This window comes from Globicephala melas, chromosome 3 (genome assembly GCF_963455315.2).
Source record: "Globicephala melas chromosome 3, mGloMel1.2, whole genome shotgun sequence".
Taxonomy (NCBI): domain Eukaryota; kingdom Metazoa; phylum Chordata; class Mammalia; order Artiodactyla; family Delphinidae; genus Globicephala; species Globicephala melas.
In genome coordinates, this window is record NC_083316.1 from 167,774,296 (window position 1) to 167,793,602 (window position 19,307).

General features: G+C 54.7%; 1 protein-coding gene across 1 annotated transcript; it reads right to left on the reverse strand.

The window, feature by feature from the left end:
- Positions 1–3,265: 3,265 nt before the first annotated feature.
- On the reverse strand, positions 3,266–18,684 carry TNFAIP8L1 (TNF alpha induced protein 8 like 1). Its single transcript, XM_030879332.2, has 2 exons — positions 18,581–18,684; positions 3,266–3,870 (listed from the first exon to the last, which is right to left on the reverse strand). Exon 2 carries the CDS (start codon positions 3,863–3,865, stop codon positions 3,305–3,307), a length of 561 nt encoding a protein of 186 aa, XP_030735192.1. The 5' UTR covers positions 3,866–3,870; positions 18,581–18,684; the 3' UTR covers positions 3,266–3,304.
- Positions 18,685–19,307: the final 623 nt, after the last annotated feature.

Consider the following 19,307-nt stretch of genomic DNA (forward strand, 5'->3'; position numbering starts at 1 on the left):
CCACACAGTCTTGGCATCTGGCACTGGTGCCCACCTGGCTGGGCACGTGGGGCTGGGGGCCCCTACTTCCCTTCGCTGCTGGAGACGTAAAGCTGCATCACCCTGGGCACAGGGACTTTTTTGCAGGCGCAGACGTGCGGGTCCCGAGGCAGCTGGACCTTGCCGAGCCCACAGGGCCACGCCCAGCAGAGGGTGAGCGCTCCAGGGCAGACCTGCTCTTCTGCATCCTGTGGTTGGCTCTGCTTACTTTTTTTTGAGGTCGGATTGCAGCTCGGTGACTTTAAAAAAGAAACAAAAACCTGCAAGCAAACCAAAATAAATAAACGACATCCCCAAAGGCCTCAGCCACTCAGGGGAGCCTGGTCTCCCAACAGCAGGGCCTGGGAGTCTGACCCCCACTGGACTGTCACCCTGACCTCTGACTGTGAGGAAAGAAACCATGTGGCCATGGAGCGGGTCCTTGATGATCAGAATCACCACGTTGGGGCGACTGAGGCCTCTCTGTTCCTGTCACTCACCTGGCCCTCCCTCATGCCACCCAGGAGCCCGGTGCTGCTGTGACCCCACCTGCCGGGGCCTCAGCGGTGCTGATGTAGGAATGGCTCCAGAGAGAGGCGCAAGCAAGATGAACAGCTGTTCCCAGAATCACTGAGGGGGACCTTGGGCCCACGGTACTCGGGGCAGGGGCGGGGCACCAGCAGCCTCAGTGGTCAAGCGCACACGATCTGCACCACACCTCGTGAGCAGCTCTGGAGGCACACACGTCCTCCGGGAGGCTCACTCCACCGAGCACGGCGACCTGCAGTTCTCAACAGGGCCCAGGAGATGATTGCCCAGGGCCTCCTGCCAAAACCAGGCAGCTGGACACAGGCGGAGACGATGGTGCACCCTGGGCCCCGAGGTGTGTGAGGGCCAGACCCTGGCTGAGAGGGATATTGATTCTTCTATGGTCAGCCTGGAGTCACTTACCACTTCCAAGTACTGGGCGCCAGCAGGGACGCAGAGCGGTAGGTGCAATGTGCTGGGACGCAGCAGGGCGCCTCTGGACACAGAGAAGCTTCCCCTTTACTCCATGTGATGTGCGCGTGTGCCTTTACGGAGCTTTCTGGTGAGCGAAGCCACCCGGCCCCAGGACCTTTGGTCATTATGAGGAGCTGGACTGAGCCCTGTTTGGGCTGCAGAAGCCAAGCTCTGCCACCTCTGCTAGTCTGTCCTCCAACGCAGCGGGAATCAAACCTGCCAACAGGCTGCGGGTGTGTGACGTTTATGTGCAACCTTGATTCAAAACGCAAAAACCCTAGGTGGGTGAGAGCAAACTGTCAGATGCTTTTATTTACATAGTTTTGTAGCGCTCTTTGGTTTTTTAAAATTAAATCTCAAGTGTATAAAAAGAGTCCAGACAGGTACAAAGCCTTATCACATGGATATATGCCTGCAGAGCAGAGGGCAAAGGATTTCATGTGGGGCTTCTCAGCGTAATCAAAATGCACGACTGTTCATTTGAAGATGTCTTTTGACCCAAGATAAGAGGGAAAGTTTGCCTTGGAAGTGGAGGGCAGAGGTAGGAACAGCTGGCTCCTGAGTGAAAGCCTTTGACTTTTTCAGAGCAGCAGAAACCAAACAGAGAAACGCTGCCCTGAATCTGGGGTCCTAATCTATCAGCCAGCCCCTCATGCCGTGGAGAGGCAAAAGGGAGTGGTGGGGACTGTGGCAAAACAAAGACGGGCAACCTCTATGCAGCTTCACCATTGGGCAGTGCGGGCGCGTTTTCTAGAGAACCGCCAAGATCAAGATCGGGACGTGCTATTTCCTTGGTTTTAAGTGTTGGCAACTAATTCCAAATGTCTCAAACACTGGATGGGGCTAAGCAAACCCATCTTCTTGCCTAATAAGGCCTGCAGGCCTCCTGTTTGCAGTCTTTGCCCTAAACAGACCAGGTTCTGCAAAAATAGACATCGTTCCCCTGCTCCCCACTGAGTGCCCAAAATAACCTTCCCGGCCCCGACATGGCCAGACCTGCAGCCGGGTTTCGCATTTTTAAAACCCATGCCCACTTCTGACAAATCACAAATAATGCTCCCACACCCCAACGTGACCATCCACGCCCCAAGTTAAGAATCGCCACACCAGCGTTGCCAAAGCCAAGAGTTGTTGAGCTTTGTTTCTGAGGCCCGTCTTATAAAAACAATTGTTTGTTTTCCAAATATGAAATCATCATTTAAAAACATGCACGCATCTCAGACAGCTTTCCCCTGACACCCTGCATGGGGGGCACGCTCCGTTCCTCTCCCATGTGGGAGTCTGGGCCACGCTGCCAACCAGAGGGAGGAGGCGTCCTCACTGACACACCTGCACCCACCGCGGCCCTCGCGTGGCTCCCAGGGCCCATTTCCTGGTCTGCGGAACAAAGTACCCCAGCCTGGGAGGCTGAAACAACAGAAGCTTGTTCGCTCTCACCTCTGGAGGCCTGAGATCAAGGGGTCAGTGGGGCTGGTTCCCTCCGAGGGCTGTTCCAGGCTCTCTCCCAGCTTCTGGGGGTGGCTGGCAGTCCTTGGTGTTCCTTGTCGTTCAGACACCTCCCCCCAGTCTCTACCACCACCGTCATATAGCATTGTCCTCTGAGTCTGTGTCCAAATGTCTCCTTCTCAAGCACGCCACTCAGAGTGGATTAGCCACCCTTGCTCCAGTATGAACTCAACTAATCACATCTGCAATCACCCTATTTCTAAATAAGGTCATATTCAGAGGCCCTGGGGCTTAGGACTTCGAGGAACTTGGGGCGGGCGAACAGCTCACTGTGTAACACTCCCTTTCTCCTGGTTCCCCATGATCCTCTCTGTGGGAATGCAAAAGCCCTGGCAACATTATGAAGTGGGAAGCCGCCAGCTGTCAGAGACACCAAGTGATCTGAGGGGTTCAGACCGGTGGCTCAAGGGTTATTGTGCAGACGGTGCGCCGGAGCAGGCAGTGGTCTCCAGGTGCCCCCGGGAGGCTGCTGGCGCAGGCAGGCCGTGCCAGGCTCCGCGCTGAGTTCCTCTCCCCACGGAGACTGGGCCGGAGGAGGAGAGGTGACCTGGGTCCTTAGAGCTGCAGAGGCGGGCGCGCGCGCGAGTGTGTGTGTGTGTGTGCGTGCGTGCGTGTGTGTGTGTGTGTGTGCGTGCGTGTGTGTGTGTGTGTGTGTGTGTGTTGGGCGGGGTGGTTTTGGCCAGAGTCAGACTGGGAGAAAAGAGGTTAAACCCCCCCCCCCGCAAGCCCCGCCCCCAGCGGGAAGCCGGAACGAGGAGGTCGGAGGTCAGGTCGGAGGTCATATGCTCTCCTCGTCCAGCAGCCGGGTGAGACCCTCGCAGATCCTGCGCAGGTGGGAGCGGTAGGGCTCAGCCGGGCCGTAGAGCGCGGCGAGGAAGTCGCAGTCAGCCAGGTGGCCGAACACGTGGTTGATGCGGCCGTGGGACTTGGCGGTCAGGTGCGCGCCCGCTGCCTGGTGCAGCAGGTCCCGGCACTCAAGCAGGGCGGCGGCCAGGACGCGCCGGTCGAAGGTGAAGTCCACCTGGTGGAAGCTGACGGCGGTCATGGCCAGGCGGCGGGCCTGCTGCCGGAAGCGCTGCAGCCGCGCCAGCTCCTCGCCGCCCAGCTGCCCGCTGCGCAGCAGGACACCCAGCTTCACGGCCACCTTGACCAGGTTCTTGACCACCTTCTGGGCCTCCTTGCGGCTGCGGGTGAACTCCTTGGTGGCGCGGTACAGCTCGTCCAGCACCTCGCTGCTGGTGTCGTCGATGAACGCGGCCGCTACCGCCCTGGATGCCATCTTGCTCAGGAGCTTCTTCTGGGCCTGGAGGGCCAGGCTCTTGGTGCTGAAGGTGTCCATCCGCCCTGCGCGGGGGTGGGAACACAGATCCGCCGTCAGCCCGCACAGCCCGGCTGCCAGGGGCTTGCCTGGGCGGACCGCTAACGTTGGCGACCACCGTCTTCCCAATCCGGGAAATGGGCACACGCCACCAGCCTATCTCCAGGGGAGCCTGCGTGCCCATTCCACAGACCTACTGTGTGTGCCAGGACTGGGTGTACAGAGCCGACCAGCGAGCCCCCGGGAACACAGCAAGTGCTACCATCCGGGAAGCTGCAAGAGCCCATATAGCACCAGAACCCCAGCAGATCAAGAGGGCCGAGGCTGACCTCCTGGAGGAAGAGACAGGTGAGAAAATGGGGAGGGCATCCCAGGCGGGAAGATCCCCATGCTCCAAGGCCTAGAGGAGGGAAATTCCAAGTAGCAGGAGCACAGAACGGCAGAAACTTGTGGAAAAAAAATAGCAAAAGCTATTTTTAGGAAAAGCTCGTTTAAAAAATAGCATTCACACTGAAGAGATGATGACCCAAGGGACCCTAAGGGAATTTGTTTCTAAAAAAAGTCAAAGGAATTAATGTGTAATGTTGAAATCTGGGCAGGGCCTTCTGTTATGGTTTATTACAGGATACTGAATCTAGTTCCCTGTGCTATACCATAGGACCTCCTCGTTGTTTGTCCATTCTGTATATACTCATTTGCATCTGCTAATCCCAAACTCCCAATCCTTCCTTCCCCTACCCACCCTCCCCCTTGGCAAACACAAGTCTGTTCTCTATGTCTGTGAGTCTGTTTCTGTTTGGTAGATAACTTCATTTGTGTCCTATTTTAGATTCCACATATAGGTTTTATCATATGGTATTTGTCTTTCTTTTTGACTTACTCCCCTTAGTATGAGAATCTCTAGGTCCATCCATGTTGCTGCAAATGGCATTATTTCATTCTTTTTCATGGCTGAGTAATATTCCACTGTGTATGTGTACCACATCTTATTTATCCATTCATCTGTCGATGGACATTTAGGTTGTTTCTATATCTTGGCTATTGTGAATAGTGCTGCTGTGAACATTGGGGTGCATGTATCTTTTCGAATTAGAGTTTTGTCTGGATATATGCCCAGGAGTGGGATTGCTAGATCATATGGCAACACTATTTTTAGTTTTTGAGGAAGCTCTATACTGTTCTCCATAGTGGCTGCAACAATTTACATTCCCACTAATAGTGTAGGAGGGTTCTCTTTTCTCCACACCCTCTCCAGCATTTGTTACTTGTAGACTTTTTAATGATGGCCATTCTGACCAGTGTGAGGTGATACCTCATTGTAGTTTTGATTTGCGTTTCTCTAATAATTAGCAATGATGAGCATCTTTTCATGTTACCTGTTGGCCATCTCTGTGTTTTCTTTGGAGAAATGTCTATTTAGTCTTCTGCTCATTTTTTGATTGGATTGTTTTTTGGTTATTGAGTTGTATGAGCTGTTTGTATATTTTGGAAATTAATGGGCAGGGCCTTCTGAATCCCACTGCTTGTGGTCCCTGGTACCAGCCCTGCAAACCCACTGTATCCTTGCTCTGAGTTGAGAAGGGGCTCAAGGTGAGTTATCACAGGGGGGGTCCAGCTTATCATTCCCCTCATCCTGCAGCTCCATGAGACAGGGTCCCAGCCCAGCCCCTGGGCTGTTCAGGGTGGAGAAGCCTAGGTACCAATCCTCCTGGCCTCCTCACCCCCTTGAGTTTACAACGGACATCCTGAGACCTTAGTCAGGCCCTGAATGAGTCAGGGGGGCAGTGACCTGGGTGGGGGTTCCCCAGGACCATTTGTGGGGTTTCTGGAAACGCATCACTCTGCTGATTCCTCTGATACAGAAATATTGACTTGCATCAGCTTCCACCCAGGAAAGGGCCAGGGAGGTGGCCAAGGTGAATGGCAGGCTGGCTCTCTGGGAACAGCGACCAGGCCTCCAACCGCAGAAGCCTGGACCTCTGTCTGTCCCTTATGTCTGACTCCTTTTGTCCTTCCTGCATGGCAGTCTTCCAGATCCCCCAGGCTCTGGAGGCTCCCCTTCCAACCACCTCCTTCCTGCAGCGCCAGAATTCTTCCTACATTGCACATCTGGGCTTAGCCCTTTCCTTGTAAGAACCAGCTGGCAGCTTCTCATGGCTCTCAGGACCAAAGCCCACACCTCATTCCAGCCCCTGCATCTTCCCTGGTGAGCTCCTATACATCCCCCAACACCTTGGCCCCCAAACCCCTGCCTCTTCTCTGGTGGACACATATACATCCCCCAAAAGCCCTGGCCCCTAAGCCCCTGCCTCTCACCCTCGCAGGTTCATCCCTCAGCTCAGCCTGGACACCACCACTTCCTCTAGGAAGCCACCCCCGAACAGCCAAACTGACAGTGAAGCACCTTCTCTGAGCCACAGAGCACCCCAGGCATCCCTCATCACTGCTCTGCCCCGCTGGCTTTGCTTCTTCCGTGGTCTGCCTCACCGCAGGCCACGGGGGAGGTAATGGGCCTGATTCCTTAACCGCTGTGTTTTTGGAGGCTCCGGAAACATCTTCCAAATGAATGAGGGAGCCTGAGACCCACCCCCAGCCCTGACCCGCTGCTGCCCCAGGCTCTGGTGGGAATCCACCCCGACCCCAGCCTCAGGCCAGCCAGACCAGGAATGCCACATGGGTGCCCCCTCAGCCACAGGAACCCCGACAAAGCCCATCTGTGTGTGAGCTCAGACCCCGGGAGAAGTCCCAAGCCTCGGCCGCCCTCTCCCTGCCCACAGAGGTCAGGACGGGCCTGGAGATGAATGACCCAGTCTTCCCTGCTCCCACAGCAGCCCCAGACCCTGTACAAAGGCTGGGCCAGAGCAGGGGTGCGGGTGACTCAGCACCGCGTGGCAGGCCCTGAGCAGCGGCGTGTGCCTATTTCATCACTTCAGCGTGGTGTTGTATTCGGCTGGTTGCCGGGTTGCAGAAGAAATTACACAGGCTCAGAGAGGCTGAGCCATTTCCCCAAGGCCACACAGCAACACAGGGACTGCCTGCCCCCACCACCTCTGCACCCCTACACTCTCTGCTTTCCCCAGCTGACTCCTGCGAGTTGCCCTGAGTCTTGTGGGGCTGTCCCCCATGACAAAACCAGCCCCAAAATTTAGGGCCTGCTCCTGGCTCTAAACTCTTGGTCAAGCAACATAACTGCCCCGTGCCTCAGTTTCCCCATCAGTAAAATGGAGGATGGTGGCTGTAAGGAGGGAGAACTACCTCCATCCTAGGGCAGAAGCTTGTGACCAACCTGAGTGTCCCGCGGGTTGTGAGCTTTCCCTGGGCAAGAGGCTGGACGCCACTGCCTGGACTTCTGACCTTCAAGCTCTATGCCATTCAGCTCCCTGAATGTAGAGACCTATTTCTCTGTGATGTTCTCTGGGAAAAAAAAGAGCAGCAGCAAGGAATAACTATGCTTCCAGGATGCCCTCTCACCTCTGTTTCTCTAGAACGTTCTATTCCATTCCCTCTACCTAGACCCCTCTCTCACCCATCACTTATCCCGTAAACTCATTCAAGTCTCAGAGTTACTGTCACCTCCTCTTGGAAGACTTCTGGATGCCCCAGGCTGGGCCAGGTGCCCCCTTGGCTCCCATGGTGCCCGGGGCATCCTCCATCACGGCCCCGAGTACCTTGGTTTCGGTGTCCATCTCCCCGGCCTGACAGCTTGGGTAGGGGCTGCATCTTTTTTTTTTTGGCCGTGTCACAGGTCATGCAGGATCTTAGTTCCCCAACCAGGGATCAAACCTCTGGCCCCTGCAGTGGAAGCACAGAGTGCTGACCACTGGACTGCCAGGGAATTCCCCTGCATCTTTCTTGTTCACGCCATGTCTCCTAACCCTAACCCAGGGCCTGGTACCCAGCAGACACCCAGTAAGTGTTTGTTGAATGTATGAGGGAAAGGATGTCTGCAAACATTGGAACCCGGGGGCGGGGGGGAACTCCCAACTCCCTGGGTCCAGCTCCCCAGTTTACAGATGGACAAATTGAGACTCAGAGAGGAGAAGGCCTTTCCCTGGATCTCAAGGACTCTGGTGCCCAGGTCTTTCTGCCTATTTGGTTGCTGTGTGACCCCAGGCAGGGTTCTGTCTCTCTCTGGGCCTTGACCTTCCCCTCTGCAAGTCCTGAGGTTGGGCGTGTTGGTTCACAGGGGAAGCCTGTCCTGTTTACCAGCTTCAGGAAGAGCCTGGGCCCTCAGCAGCAGTCCTGCCCCACACCCACCCTGCCAAGCACAGAGGAAAAGGGGCGGAGGGCGGGGGCAGCTGCAGCCTTCCCTCTTGGCCTCCACACTCCTTGCCCCTACTCCCCTTGGGGCAGTCCCCAGACCTATGACACCTGGACCAGCCCAGCTGCAATGGGTCAGCGGTCCCCACTCCCACCCCCCCGCCGCTGACCCATTGTTCTACCAGAAACGCCTCCATCCAAGCAGCCAGACAGGGAGATGACTGCTCTCCCGGGGGAGCATGCTGGGGACCAAAATAAACCCCAGCCTTCCTTCCTGCCAGCTGCGCTCATCCAAGTCCAAGGGCAGACAAGCCAGGAGGGGCCTGGCTGCACCAGGGCAGGCTTTCTGGGGCAGGCCCTTCCCAGGGACAGCGGAGGGGCTCAGCGGCCAGACAGCCAGTGTCCCTGGCCCCTGCCCACCAAATGCCAGATCACCCCACCATCGTCACAGCCAGGAAAGCCCAATAAAGCTTCAAGGGCTCGGCTGGAACACTCATTCAGTGGCTCAGTGAGCACTTAGGGAGCACCAGTTGTGTCCCAGGCACTGGGGACATAGCAGTGACCAAGAGAGATCCCGTCCCTGCCTTCCAAGGGACCCCAGCCTTCTAGACACCATGCCACCTCCTTATTACAAAAGAATTTGGGTGCCCCCATTTCCCTGAAATGGAATCCACAGGCAGTACCGTCTGTCTCCACCCGCTGGTATAAAAATAAAATTAGGGCTTCCCTGGTGGCGCAGTGGTTGAGAGTCCGCCTGCCGATGCAGGGGACACGGGTTCGTGCCCCAGTCTGGGAAGATCCCACATGCCACGGAGCGGCTGGGCCCGTGAGCCGTGGCCGCTGAGCCTGCGCGTCTGGAGCCTGTGCTCTGCGACGGGGGAGGCCACAGCAGTGAGAGGCCCGCGTACCGCAAAATAAATAAATAAATAAAATTAACATGTGGTGATAAAGGTGAGGGGGATTGTACAGGGAGGAGCTCTGGAATTTTTTTTTTTTTTAATTTTAAAATTTTTTTTTTTGATGTGGACCATTTTTAAAGTCTTTATTAAATTTGTTACAGTATTGCTTCTGTTTTGGTTTTTTGGCCGCGAGGCATGTGGGATCTTAGCTCCCTGACCAGGGATCGGCACTGGACCACCGGGAAGTCCCTAATTTTTTAATTAAAAAAAAATTGTTTTTCAAACCCATGCCCCCTATCAGTGGAAGAGCAGATTCTTAACCACTGGACCACCAGGGAAGTCCCCGGAATGTTTCATGTTCTGTGTCTCCATCTGGGTCTACACAATGTAAAAAGTCATCGAGCTGGATGGTTACAAAGAAATGTGAATACACTAAAACCCAGAAAACTGTAAACTTTCAAAGGGTAACTTTTATGGTATGTGAGTTATATCTTGATTTTTTAAAAATCTAACATTTCTCCAAGGAAGATATATAAATGGCCAATAAGCAAGTGAAAAGATGCTCAACATCACTGGCTACTAGGAAAACAAGTCAAAATCATCATGATACATCACCTCACCCCCACTAGGATGGCCGTTTCAAAAAGACAGACAAAAGGGCTGGCAAGGATGGGAGAAACTGGAGCCCCTCATCCACGCTGGTAGGAATAGAAAATGGTGCAGCCGCCGTGGAAAACAGTTTTTTGGCAGTTCCTCAAACACAGAGTTACCACATGACCCAGCAGTTATACTCCTAAGTACCTACCCCAAAGAGATGAAAACATACGTACACATAAAAACGTATACACACGTGGGCATAGCAGCATGATGCGTAATAACCAAAAAGTGGAAACAACCCAAATGCCCGCCAGCAGATAAATGGACAAACCAATTGTGGCCCATCCACACACTGGGATGTTATTCAATCATAAAAATGAGTGAAGCACCGACACTCACTATAACATGGATGGACCCTGAGAACACGATGCTCAGTGAGAGAAGCCAGACACAGAAGGACCCACTGTGTGTGATTCCATTGATGGGAACCGTCCAGAACAGGCAAATTCACACAGACAGAAAGTGAATTAGTGGTTTCCAGGGGCTGGGGAGCAGAGAATGGAGAGTGACTGCTAATGGGATGGGATTTCTTTTGGGGGTGGCAGAATGTTCTGGAATGTGAGCACTTTAAAATAGTGAATTTTACAATATGTGAATTCTATGTCATCAAGCTGAACACTTACTGTATACATATCAAGCGTATATAGTTTATACCTTTGTGCCCCTTACTCTATTTTATGCCTCTTTTTTTTTTTTTTTTTTTTTTTTTTGCGGTACGCTGGCCCTTACTGTTGTGGCCTCTCCCGTTGCGGAGCACAGGCTCCAGATGCGCAGCCTCAGCGGCCATGGCTCACGGGCCCAGCTGCTCTTCGGCACGTGGGATATCCCCGGACCGGGGCACGAACCCGTGTCCCCTGCATCGGCAGGCGGACTGTCAACCACTGCGCCACCAGGGAAGCCCTATGCCTCATTTTAAAAACGTTAAATAAATTGGGACTTCCCTGACAGTCCACTGGTTAAGACTCCCCGCTTCCACTGCAGGGGGTGCGGGTTGGATCCCTGGTCGGGGAACTAAGATCCCACATGCTGCTCAGCACGGCCAAAAAAAAAAAAAAAAATTTAAAAATCAGGATTTGGCCCAAGCAGTAATACAAACAGAAATAAAAGGATTACAGGGACTTCCCTGGTGGCGCAGCGGCTATGAATCTGCCTGCCGATGCAGGGGACACGGGTTCAGCCCTGGTCCGGGAAGATCCCACATGCTGCGGAGCAACTAAGCCCATGTGCCACAACTAGTGAGCCCGTGAGCCACTACTGAAGCCCATGGACCTAGAGCCTGTGCTCCGCAACAAGAGAAGCCCCCACTCGCCGAAACTAGAGAAAGCCCGCACGCAGCAACGAAGACACAATGCAGCCAAAAATAAATTAATTAATTAATTAAAAAAAAAAAAGAAAAGTATTACACAAGTGGAGATTTGCAAGTCACTTCCACCTAGCCAGGCACATGGTACATGCTCAATACATGTTTGATTAAAAAAGAATTTTCCTGGGACTTCCCCAGTGGTCCAGTGGTTGGGACTCTGCACTCCCAATGCAGGGGGCCCAGGTTCGATCCCTGGCCAGGGAACTAGATCCCACATACTGCAACTAAAGATCCCACATGCAGCAATGAAGATCCCGTGGGCCTCAACTAAGACCTGGTACAGCCAAATAAATACACAAAGAAGTATTAAAAAATTTTTTTCCTCCTTAAAAGCTCAGGCCCACTGCACTCAATGATGGAGTGCATCTGTCAGAGGTTTGCCCCATACAGGGCATCGCAGGGAACACGTAGCTACAAATTTCTATCAAAAAAGAGCTCCATCTTCCCTTGATTTACCCAGGAGTTGCATTTCAGGAAAATTCACTGAATATTGAAACCCCTAGTCATCGGTTTCTGGCAGGACATTAGGACGTTGTGAGGGCCAGGGGCTGCCCTGAGCATGGCCAGACGCCTAGTGCCTTGGTCCCTGCCCCCCAAATGCTAGCATATCCTGTTGTTATCGTAAGTGGGAGGGGAAAAAAAAGCCCTCTGAATTTCCAAAACGGCCCCCTAAGAGGTGTTGCCCCTGATGGAAGGGGGAGGCACCAGGAAGCAGTGAATGTGGAATGTGGAATGTGGATGTGGAATGTGGAAATAAACAGGATAATTTCAGGGGGATGGGGGGAGTGACATCCCCCCGGGGATGGGGGGCAGTGACAGCCAGGGACGGCAGGTGACCTAGGCTGGGTGGTCAGGAGGGCCCCTCCAAGGTGGAGCCCCTGGAGCTGGGACTGGAAGGACAGGGTCTGGGGGAGGGTGAGCCAGGCAGAGGGAATGGCTGGTGCAAAGGCCCTGGGGCAGGACAGTGCCAGGGAGGAGACCGGAGGCTGGTCCACAGCCCCCGAGGAGGCCACTGTCCAGGCCCTCCCACAGCTCTGAGGTCTCCCCTCCATGACCTCAGACAAGCCCCAGCCCCTGGAGGCACTTTCCCATCTGTGAAATGGGTGTCTAGTCACTGAGTCCCTGTCTCTGCTGATTGCTGCCCTGCACCCCACATTCTTTCTGGAACCTCAGCCCTCTGTCCACGCTCAGACTTTCACCCTCTGCCAACCCCACTTTGTCTTTTTGACTCTGACCTTTGTTCCTGTCCCCATTTTGGACACTCCAGCTCCCAAACTGGCCACAGACGGTGGAGCCTCGGGTTGCTCTAGACTTGACAGCATCCTTTCCCCACACAGGCAAAGGTGGGCTTGGAGGGAGGGTGGGGTGGAAGCAGGACTGAATGTGAGCCTCCCCCAAGGGGAAGGGCACACGGCAGTGGACGGCACTGGCCCCAGTGGACCTCGTTCCTCCCAATCCCTTCTGTCCCCAAACTCTGGAGCAGGGCCAACCTTCCCGCTCCCCACATCAATGACCTCCCCTCCTTCATCTCCCCTCTTGCTGTCCCTGCAACATGCTAGGCATGGTCCAGTCTCAGGGCCTCTGCCAGGCCCTGCCAGCTGGGAGGCCCAGGTGGGGAGACTCCTCCCATGGCCCCCCATCCAACCCAGGTCACAGGTGCGCCGGGGTGGCCCCTCAACCCACAGATTCCCAGTCCTGGATGCTAGGTGTGGGGGGTGATGGGGATTCCACAGGGCAGAAGATCCTGCTTCCCAGGGTCCCCAGTGCCCCCCGGGTGCACCGTGAATGCTGCGTCCCACCCCATTCACTAAGCGCTGGAGAATTCTTAGCCACCAGCTTTCCAGGAAAAATAAATGTAGGCATGTAGGTACATACATATGTTTACCATAAATGTTCCTGACATAAAGGATGTGCCCCATGCAACTTACAGACGTAAGAAAGGATTTTGCACGGGTGAATTTCACACCCAACCGAGGCTCACTATGTGTTCTTGGTGAGTTTTGCCAAACTGGTACCAGTAGCCAATCTATACTTGCTACGGAGAAAGGAGAGCAGTCTGACACTGATGTCGCTGGATGGTCTCTTTCATACGAACAAGGAGAATTCAGATTTTACTCACTTATCAGCCAAGTGAGCGACTTCTTTGCCGAATCCGATGGCAGTTTTCGAATGGTGAGAGAATATTCCCTCAGTGCTTTTGTGCTGTTCGCAAGGAAGCAGCTAGAGACATGCCACCCTTTAAAATTTAATTTTCATTATTGATATTTCCTGTAGTTAGACCAAGGGCGGCAAATTCTGGCCTGCTGCCTGTTTTTGTAAATAAATAAAGTTTTATTGACACATGCCACGCCCATTCATGTCCTATTGGAACGCAGCCTTGAAGAGAGGCAACAGAGGCAGAAAAGCTGGCAAAGCCAAAAATATTTACTATCTGACCCTTTATGGAAAAAGCTTGGGTACTTCCCTGGTGGCGCAGTGGTTAAGAATCCACCTGCCAATGCAGGGGACACAGGTTCGAGCCCTGGTCCGGGAAGAACCCACATGCCACGGAGCAACTAAGCCTGTGCGCCACAACTACAGAGCCTGTGCTCTAGAGCCCGCGAGCCACAACTACTGATGCCTGCGTGCCACAACTACTGAAGCCCGGGCGCCTAGAGCCCGTGCTCCACAACAAGAGAAGCCACTGCAATAAGAAGCCCACGCACCGCAAGGAAGAGTAACCCCCACTCACCGCAAATAGAGAAAGCCCGCACACAGCAACGAAGACCCAAACCAGCCAAAAATAAATAAATAAATAAATAAATTTTAAAAAAAGGTTGGCCAACCTCCGGGTTACATGATGACAGAACAATATATCAAACCCTGATTTGTAGCATTTGCCAATTTCCATGGTGTAAATTCTCTCACCACAGCCAATTTCAAGCTTCCAACTTGAACATGGAGTTGGGAAGAACTGCTCACCGTCTCCACCAAACAGATACACTAGACGAAAATAACCTCAAGAGCACAGATCCTTGCAAAGTGCAGTAAAATAATTAGAAATTAGGATTTTTGACCTTTGTTTTTTTATAAGTTGTGCTGAAGTATATGTCACATACCATAAAATTCACCCTTTAAAGTGTACAATTCAGTGTTTTTATATATTCACAGAGCTGGGTAACCATCACAACTATTTAATTCCGGAACATTCTCACCACTCCGAAAGAAACCCCCTCCCCAATAGCAGTCACTCCCCATCCCCCTCCCCCAGCCCTCTGGCAGCCGCTAATTTACTTTCTGCCTCTATGGATTTGCCTGTTTTTCTTATAAAAAGAATCACCCACTATGTGGTCTCATGAGTCTGGCTTCTCTCACTGAGTGTCATGTTTTCAAGGCTCAGGGCTCCTGTTTTTTTTTTAAAGGGTTTTTCTTTTTTTTTAATTAATTAATTTTATTTTTGGCTGCGTTGGGTCTTCGTTGCTGCGCGCAGGCTTTCTCTAGTTGCGGCAAGCGGGGGCTACTCTTCGTTGCGGTGCGCGGGCTTCTCGTTGCAGTGGCTTCTCTTTGTTGTGGAGCACGGGCTCTAGGCGTGCGGGCCTCAGTAGTTGTGGCTCATGGGGCTTGGTTGCCCCACGGCATGTGGGATCTTCCCCGACCAGGGCTTGAAGCCGTGTCCCCTGGATTGGCAGGCGGATTCTTAACCACTGTACCACCAGGGGAGTCCCAGGGCTTCACTCCTTTTTATGGCTGAATAATATTCCATATCTTTGAGGTTTCTTTTTTTTTTTTGGCCCTGCCAAGTGGCTTGTGGGATCTTAGTTCCCAGACCAGGAATTGAACCTGCACCCTTGGCAGTGAAAGCGCCGAGTCCTAACCACTGGACCGCCAGGGAATCCCCATACATACTTTTGTTTTAAATATAATGTATTTGACTGTAAGTTCATAGTATGTCATTTTTTTAAATTTATTTTTCTTCCAGTTTTATTGATAGTCTGTCCTTTTTAATAATGGTGATGTTAACAACAGGGTTGCGAAATTCCTGGCAATACAGCAAGTGGCCCTCGTGAGCGGGGGTGGGGAGGGTGGATGCTGGCTTCAGCATGCCACTGGTCCACGGAGCAGCCTGCCCTCCACATGAATTCTTTATGTCACAACAAAGGGCGTCAATAATTGATGGGCCCCCTCAGCGGGGCCTCCTCCCTCAGCCCCTGCTGCAGCATCCCAGGGTGGCCTCAGGGGCTCCAGATCTCCGCCCACCGTGGCAAATGCCCCCACACTATTACCCTCTGCCAGCATGAGGGCACCCACTGCTTCCAGCCCTTTATCAACCATCACTCAGACCTCACAGTCGGTGCCCATTTTGATATGGCAAAAGGGGGGACCTGCTTTTCTCAGGTGGGGGGGCAGATACCAGTGGTTTTCAAACCGGGTTCCCCAGAGCCCTCGGGGGCCACCCCAAGGATGGGCAGGGTCTGGCTCCCTGCCAGGCTGCGGTGGGAGTTGGGACACTTTCAACTGTGGTCAGATCTCCACTGAAGAAAGAGCTGGGATGGGGTGGGGGTGGGGGACACCAGTGGGCAAAAGTGAATGTTGGGAGACCATATCCCACCCCTCTACAGAGAAAGACAGGACAGGCTGAGGCTCAAGCTGAGTAAAAGTTTTTTTTTTTTTTTGGCCGCGCTGCGCGCCTTGCAGGATCTTCCCCAACCAGGGATCAAACCCAGGCCCACAGCAGTGAAAGCATGGAATCCTAACCACTGGACCGCCAGGGAATTCCCAAGTAAAAGATTTTTAACAGCAAGTGGAGGAGGCTGGAGGGTCACCTGGCAGGAATGTGGATGCAGCCCCTACATGAGTCCGGGTTCCACCCACTTCGCACCGCCCACAGCCTCCATCTTGGTCCCCTGGCTCCTGCCCTCGCACCCTACAGTCTGTCCTCTCCGTAGCAGCCGCCAGAGGGCGCCAGTGAGCACCCGAGTCAGATCCTCCCCCTCTTCTGCCCACAGCCCTTCAGGGATCCCTCCTCCCTGGGGGTAAAAGCCCAAGTCTCCCCATGGCTCACAAGACCCTGCACGACCTGCCCCGTTCCTTCCCTGCCCTCCCCTCCTCCCTCTCTCCCCCTCGCTCACTCTGCTCCATCCACACGGGTCTCCTGGCTGTTCCTCCAACACACCAGGCATGGTGCTGCCCCAGGGCCTTTGCACGACCTGTGCCCTCTGCCTGGATTGCTCTTTCCCCCAGGTCTCCATGTGGCTATTTCTTTCTTGCCATTGAGCTTCAGCTCAAATGTCACCTCCTCAGGAGGCCCTCCCAGATTCCCCCATCTAAACTAATTTCCCCATCAATCTGTCTCTCCACTCCTTCATGCAATTACAGCTAACCCTAATGACTTTTCTGGATGAATGTCCATCTCTCCCAACCCCAGTCTGTGAACTGAGTGGGGGGTGGGGACACCAGACGGGCCTTGGTCATTGCCAGGTCCTTGGCGCCCTGCACCAGGCTTGGCTTAGAGTAGGGGCTCAGAACCAGTTGTTGAATGAATAGATGACCTCCCAGCACTAGAGGGGCACAGAGTCAGATATCTCGTCCAAGGGCCCCATTGTCCAGCCAGGGAAACTGAGGCCCCGAGAAAAACAGCCCAGGGTCACACAGCAGCACAGCACGAACCCTTCTGGAAGGGGCTCCCCCACTGTGGACACTCCCCAACCTCCACTGCCCCATTGGACAGAAGGGAAAAGTGAGGCCTGGAAGACGGGGCCTTAGAAGATCCCAAGTACTCTTGGGCCAGAGGTGCCTCTGTGAATCCCTCAGGTGGTGAGATTCCAGGGGAAGTTGTCTCATGGAGGGGTGTATGTGGGGGATTCTGGGGTAAAAGCCCAAGTTCTCTGTAACTGGGCCAAGTCCTGCCTGTCTCTAGGTCCCCATCTCAGTCTGTAACACCTGGGGCTGAACCTGAACAAGCCTGTGTCGTTTCTTCAGCATCCGCCTCTGGGGCTGTTTCCATGACAACAGATGGAGTTTTGTCCTAGGCACCCTCTGGTGGCCCCATTTGACAGACAGGGACACTGAGACCTCCTGAACCCATCACATCAGATCACCAAGCAACCAAAAGGCCCCTCCCCTCCCCAGGCCTCAGATGAGGAAACTGAGGCTCAGGGGGCACCTGACCTGCCCAAGGCCACACAGCAGAAGGGGATACGACAGAGCCTCCAATCTGCACCTGCCTGACTGGTTTCTTCACTTAGGGACCCCTGCCCCCCATCAGAGTGGGGTGTGAGCGCCTGACTCGCCCCCCTCCAAGAGGTCTGGGCACTCACCCACCACCTGCGTCCCAGGCCACCAAGCCTGCCAAGTGGGAGAAGCTCAGCCCAGGTGTTCGCGTGGCTGGGGCGACAGTTCTTTGTTCCGGTTTCCATAGGTACAGCGTCGCTGGGCCGGCTCCTCCTCTGCCCCTCCCAGCCACCCAGCTGCCCAGCCCTGGCCTGGCAGTCCCTTGGCCCAGCCCATCTAGGCAACTTGTTATGTTTTAAAGTTGGCGCCTGTGCACCTGTCATGGAGGTACAGGGAATAGCCCGTGCAAAGGCCCTGAGGCAGGATGGTGCCTGGCGTGTTGGTGGAATGTGGAGGCTGTGTGGCTGGAGCAAAGTGAGTGAGGGGGAGAGAGGGAGGAGGTGGAGGCCAGGTAGAGACTTGCAGGGCCCACATTCCTGCATTTAATTCTGGAAGCTGCCCTCACCCCCAGGGAGTTATGACCCTCAGACAGGAAATTGAGGCTTGGAGAATTGAATCACTCGTTCAAGGTACCAGTGATGAGTGGCAGAGCGGGAACCCAGGTTTGTCTGATTCCAAGGTCTGAGCTTGGGCTGAACCAACCCAACCACTGGGCTGAACTGCCCTCACCCTGCTATGGCACCCCCCACCCAGGGCGTTCACCTCCCCCAGCTGGGCTCAGACCTGCTCAGGAAGTAACCTCAGAGGCCTGTTTACAGCTGGGGCTGCTCCTCCTCCAGGAGAGCCCCCCAGGAGAGAGGAGGTAGTGATGCATGCAGATCTGGGTCAGGTCAACTGCCAGTCACCTCAGCGACGAAGGTCCCAATTCACAGCTGGCAAAACTGAGGCCAAGGCTTCAGAACACTGGGGAGCTCCCAGGTGGCCAGTCTGGGTGGGCCTGGCTCTGACTGTCTCTGCTGCCTGCACCAGCCAGAAGTCTCACTCATTCCCACCTCCACGCCTTTGGCCTGGCTGCCCACCACCTAGAATGCCCTCCTAGCTCTGGAATCTGGCCCTGGCACCTGGTGCCCTGCACTGTGAAAGGGGGCAGAGTCCATCAGAGTTCTCTTGTTGGGGGGAGGGGGGTGCTGGTCCCAGAGCACCACCCCAAGCCAGGGTGGGCAGTTCAGACCCAGGATGCCTCCCCGTAACCCACACATCAAGAGAGTGACAGGAAGACAGTGAAAGGGAGAAACGGAGAGGGAGAGGGAAACAGACATAAGGGGGGTCAGGGACATAGGGGGCGAGAGAAACAGAGAGGCCAGGTGGCCCCCGAGATTGGGGGGCGCCCCGGCACCGCTAGCTCACCTGCTCTCTGGGACTCCGTCGTCGGTCCGACGGTCAGGGCTCTGTCCGGCCGCCTCCGAGGGGGCTTTGCTGTGGCCGCGAGACTCGTGTCTGAGGACTGGGACCCAGCGGGGCGGGGCAGGAAGCTCGACCCCGCCCCCAACTGCCCCGCCCCTCTGAGCGGCCCCGCCTCCCGCCCCCGCCCGCGCGCAAAGGACCTTCAGGGACCGAGGGGGGGGTAGGGGCGGGCGAGGACGTAGGCTCAGCCAATGGCAGCGCGGGCAGTGTACGAAGAGTCCAATGGGAGCTGGTCTCCGCGGGGGGGGTGGGGGGGAACCTGGGGCGGGGCCAGGCAGCTCTGGGAGATTCCTCCGGAATCGCGAAAGGGGCCGGATGCTGGGGGAGAGCCCAACCCCGGGCCCCGTACAAGAAATGAGAGGAAGGAGAATTAGAGTCAAAAAACAGAGAGAGATGGGGGCCGGGGAGAGAAAGAGAGCCAAAAAGAAAAACAGAACAACCGCGTGGCTCTGGGAAGGCCCCTTTCTACCCCTGGGACTCCGTTTAAAGTACGGCCCCAGAGAACACTTTACAGCAGAAGGACCTGGGAGCCCCTTAAACATGTAGATTGCTATACCTCCCAGACGGGCTGAATCTGACCCAAGGTTGAAGATAAATCTTTCTGGGTTGCGGGTGAGGTTTGTGGCAGTTGCTACGTGGACGGACCCTGGAGACCCCACTAGGGGACTTC

Coding starts and splice junctions, on each gene's coding strand:
- TNFAIP8L1 (XM_030879332.2), bottom strand. CDS start 3,865: ATGGACACCTTCAGCACCAAGAGCCTGGCCCTCCAGGCCCAGAAGAAG.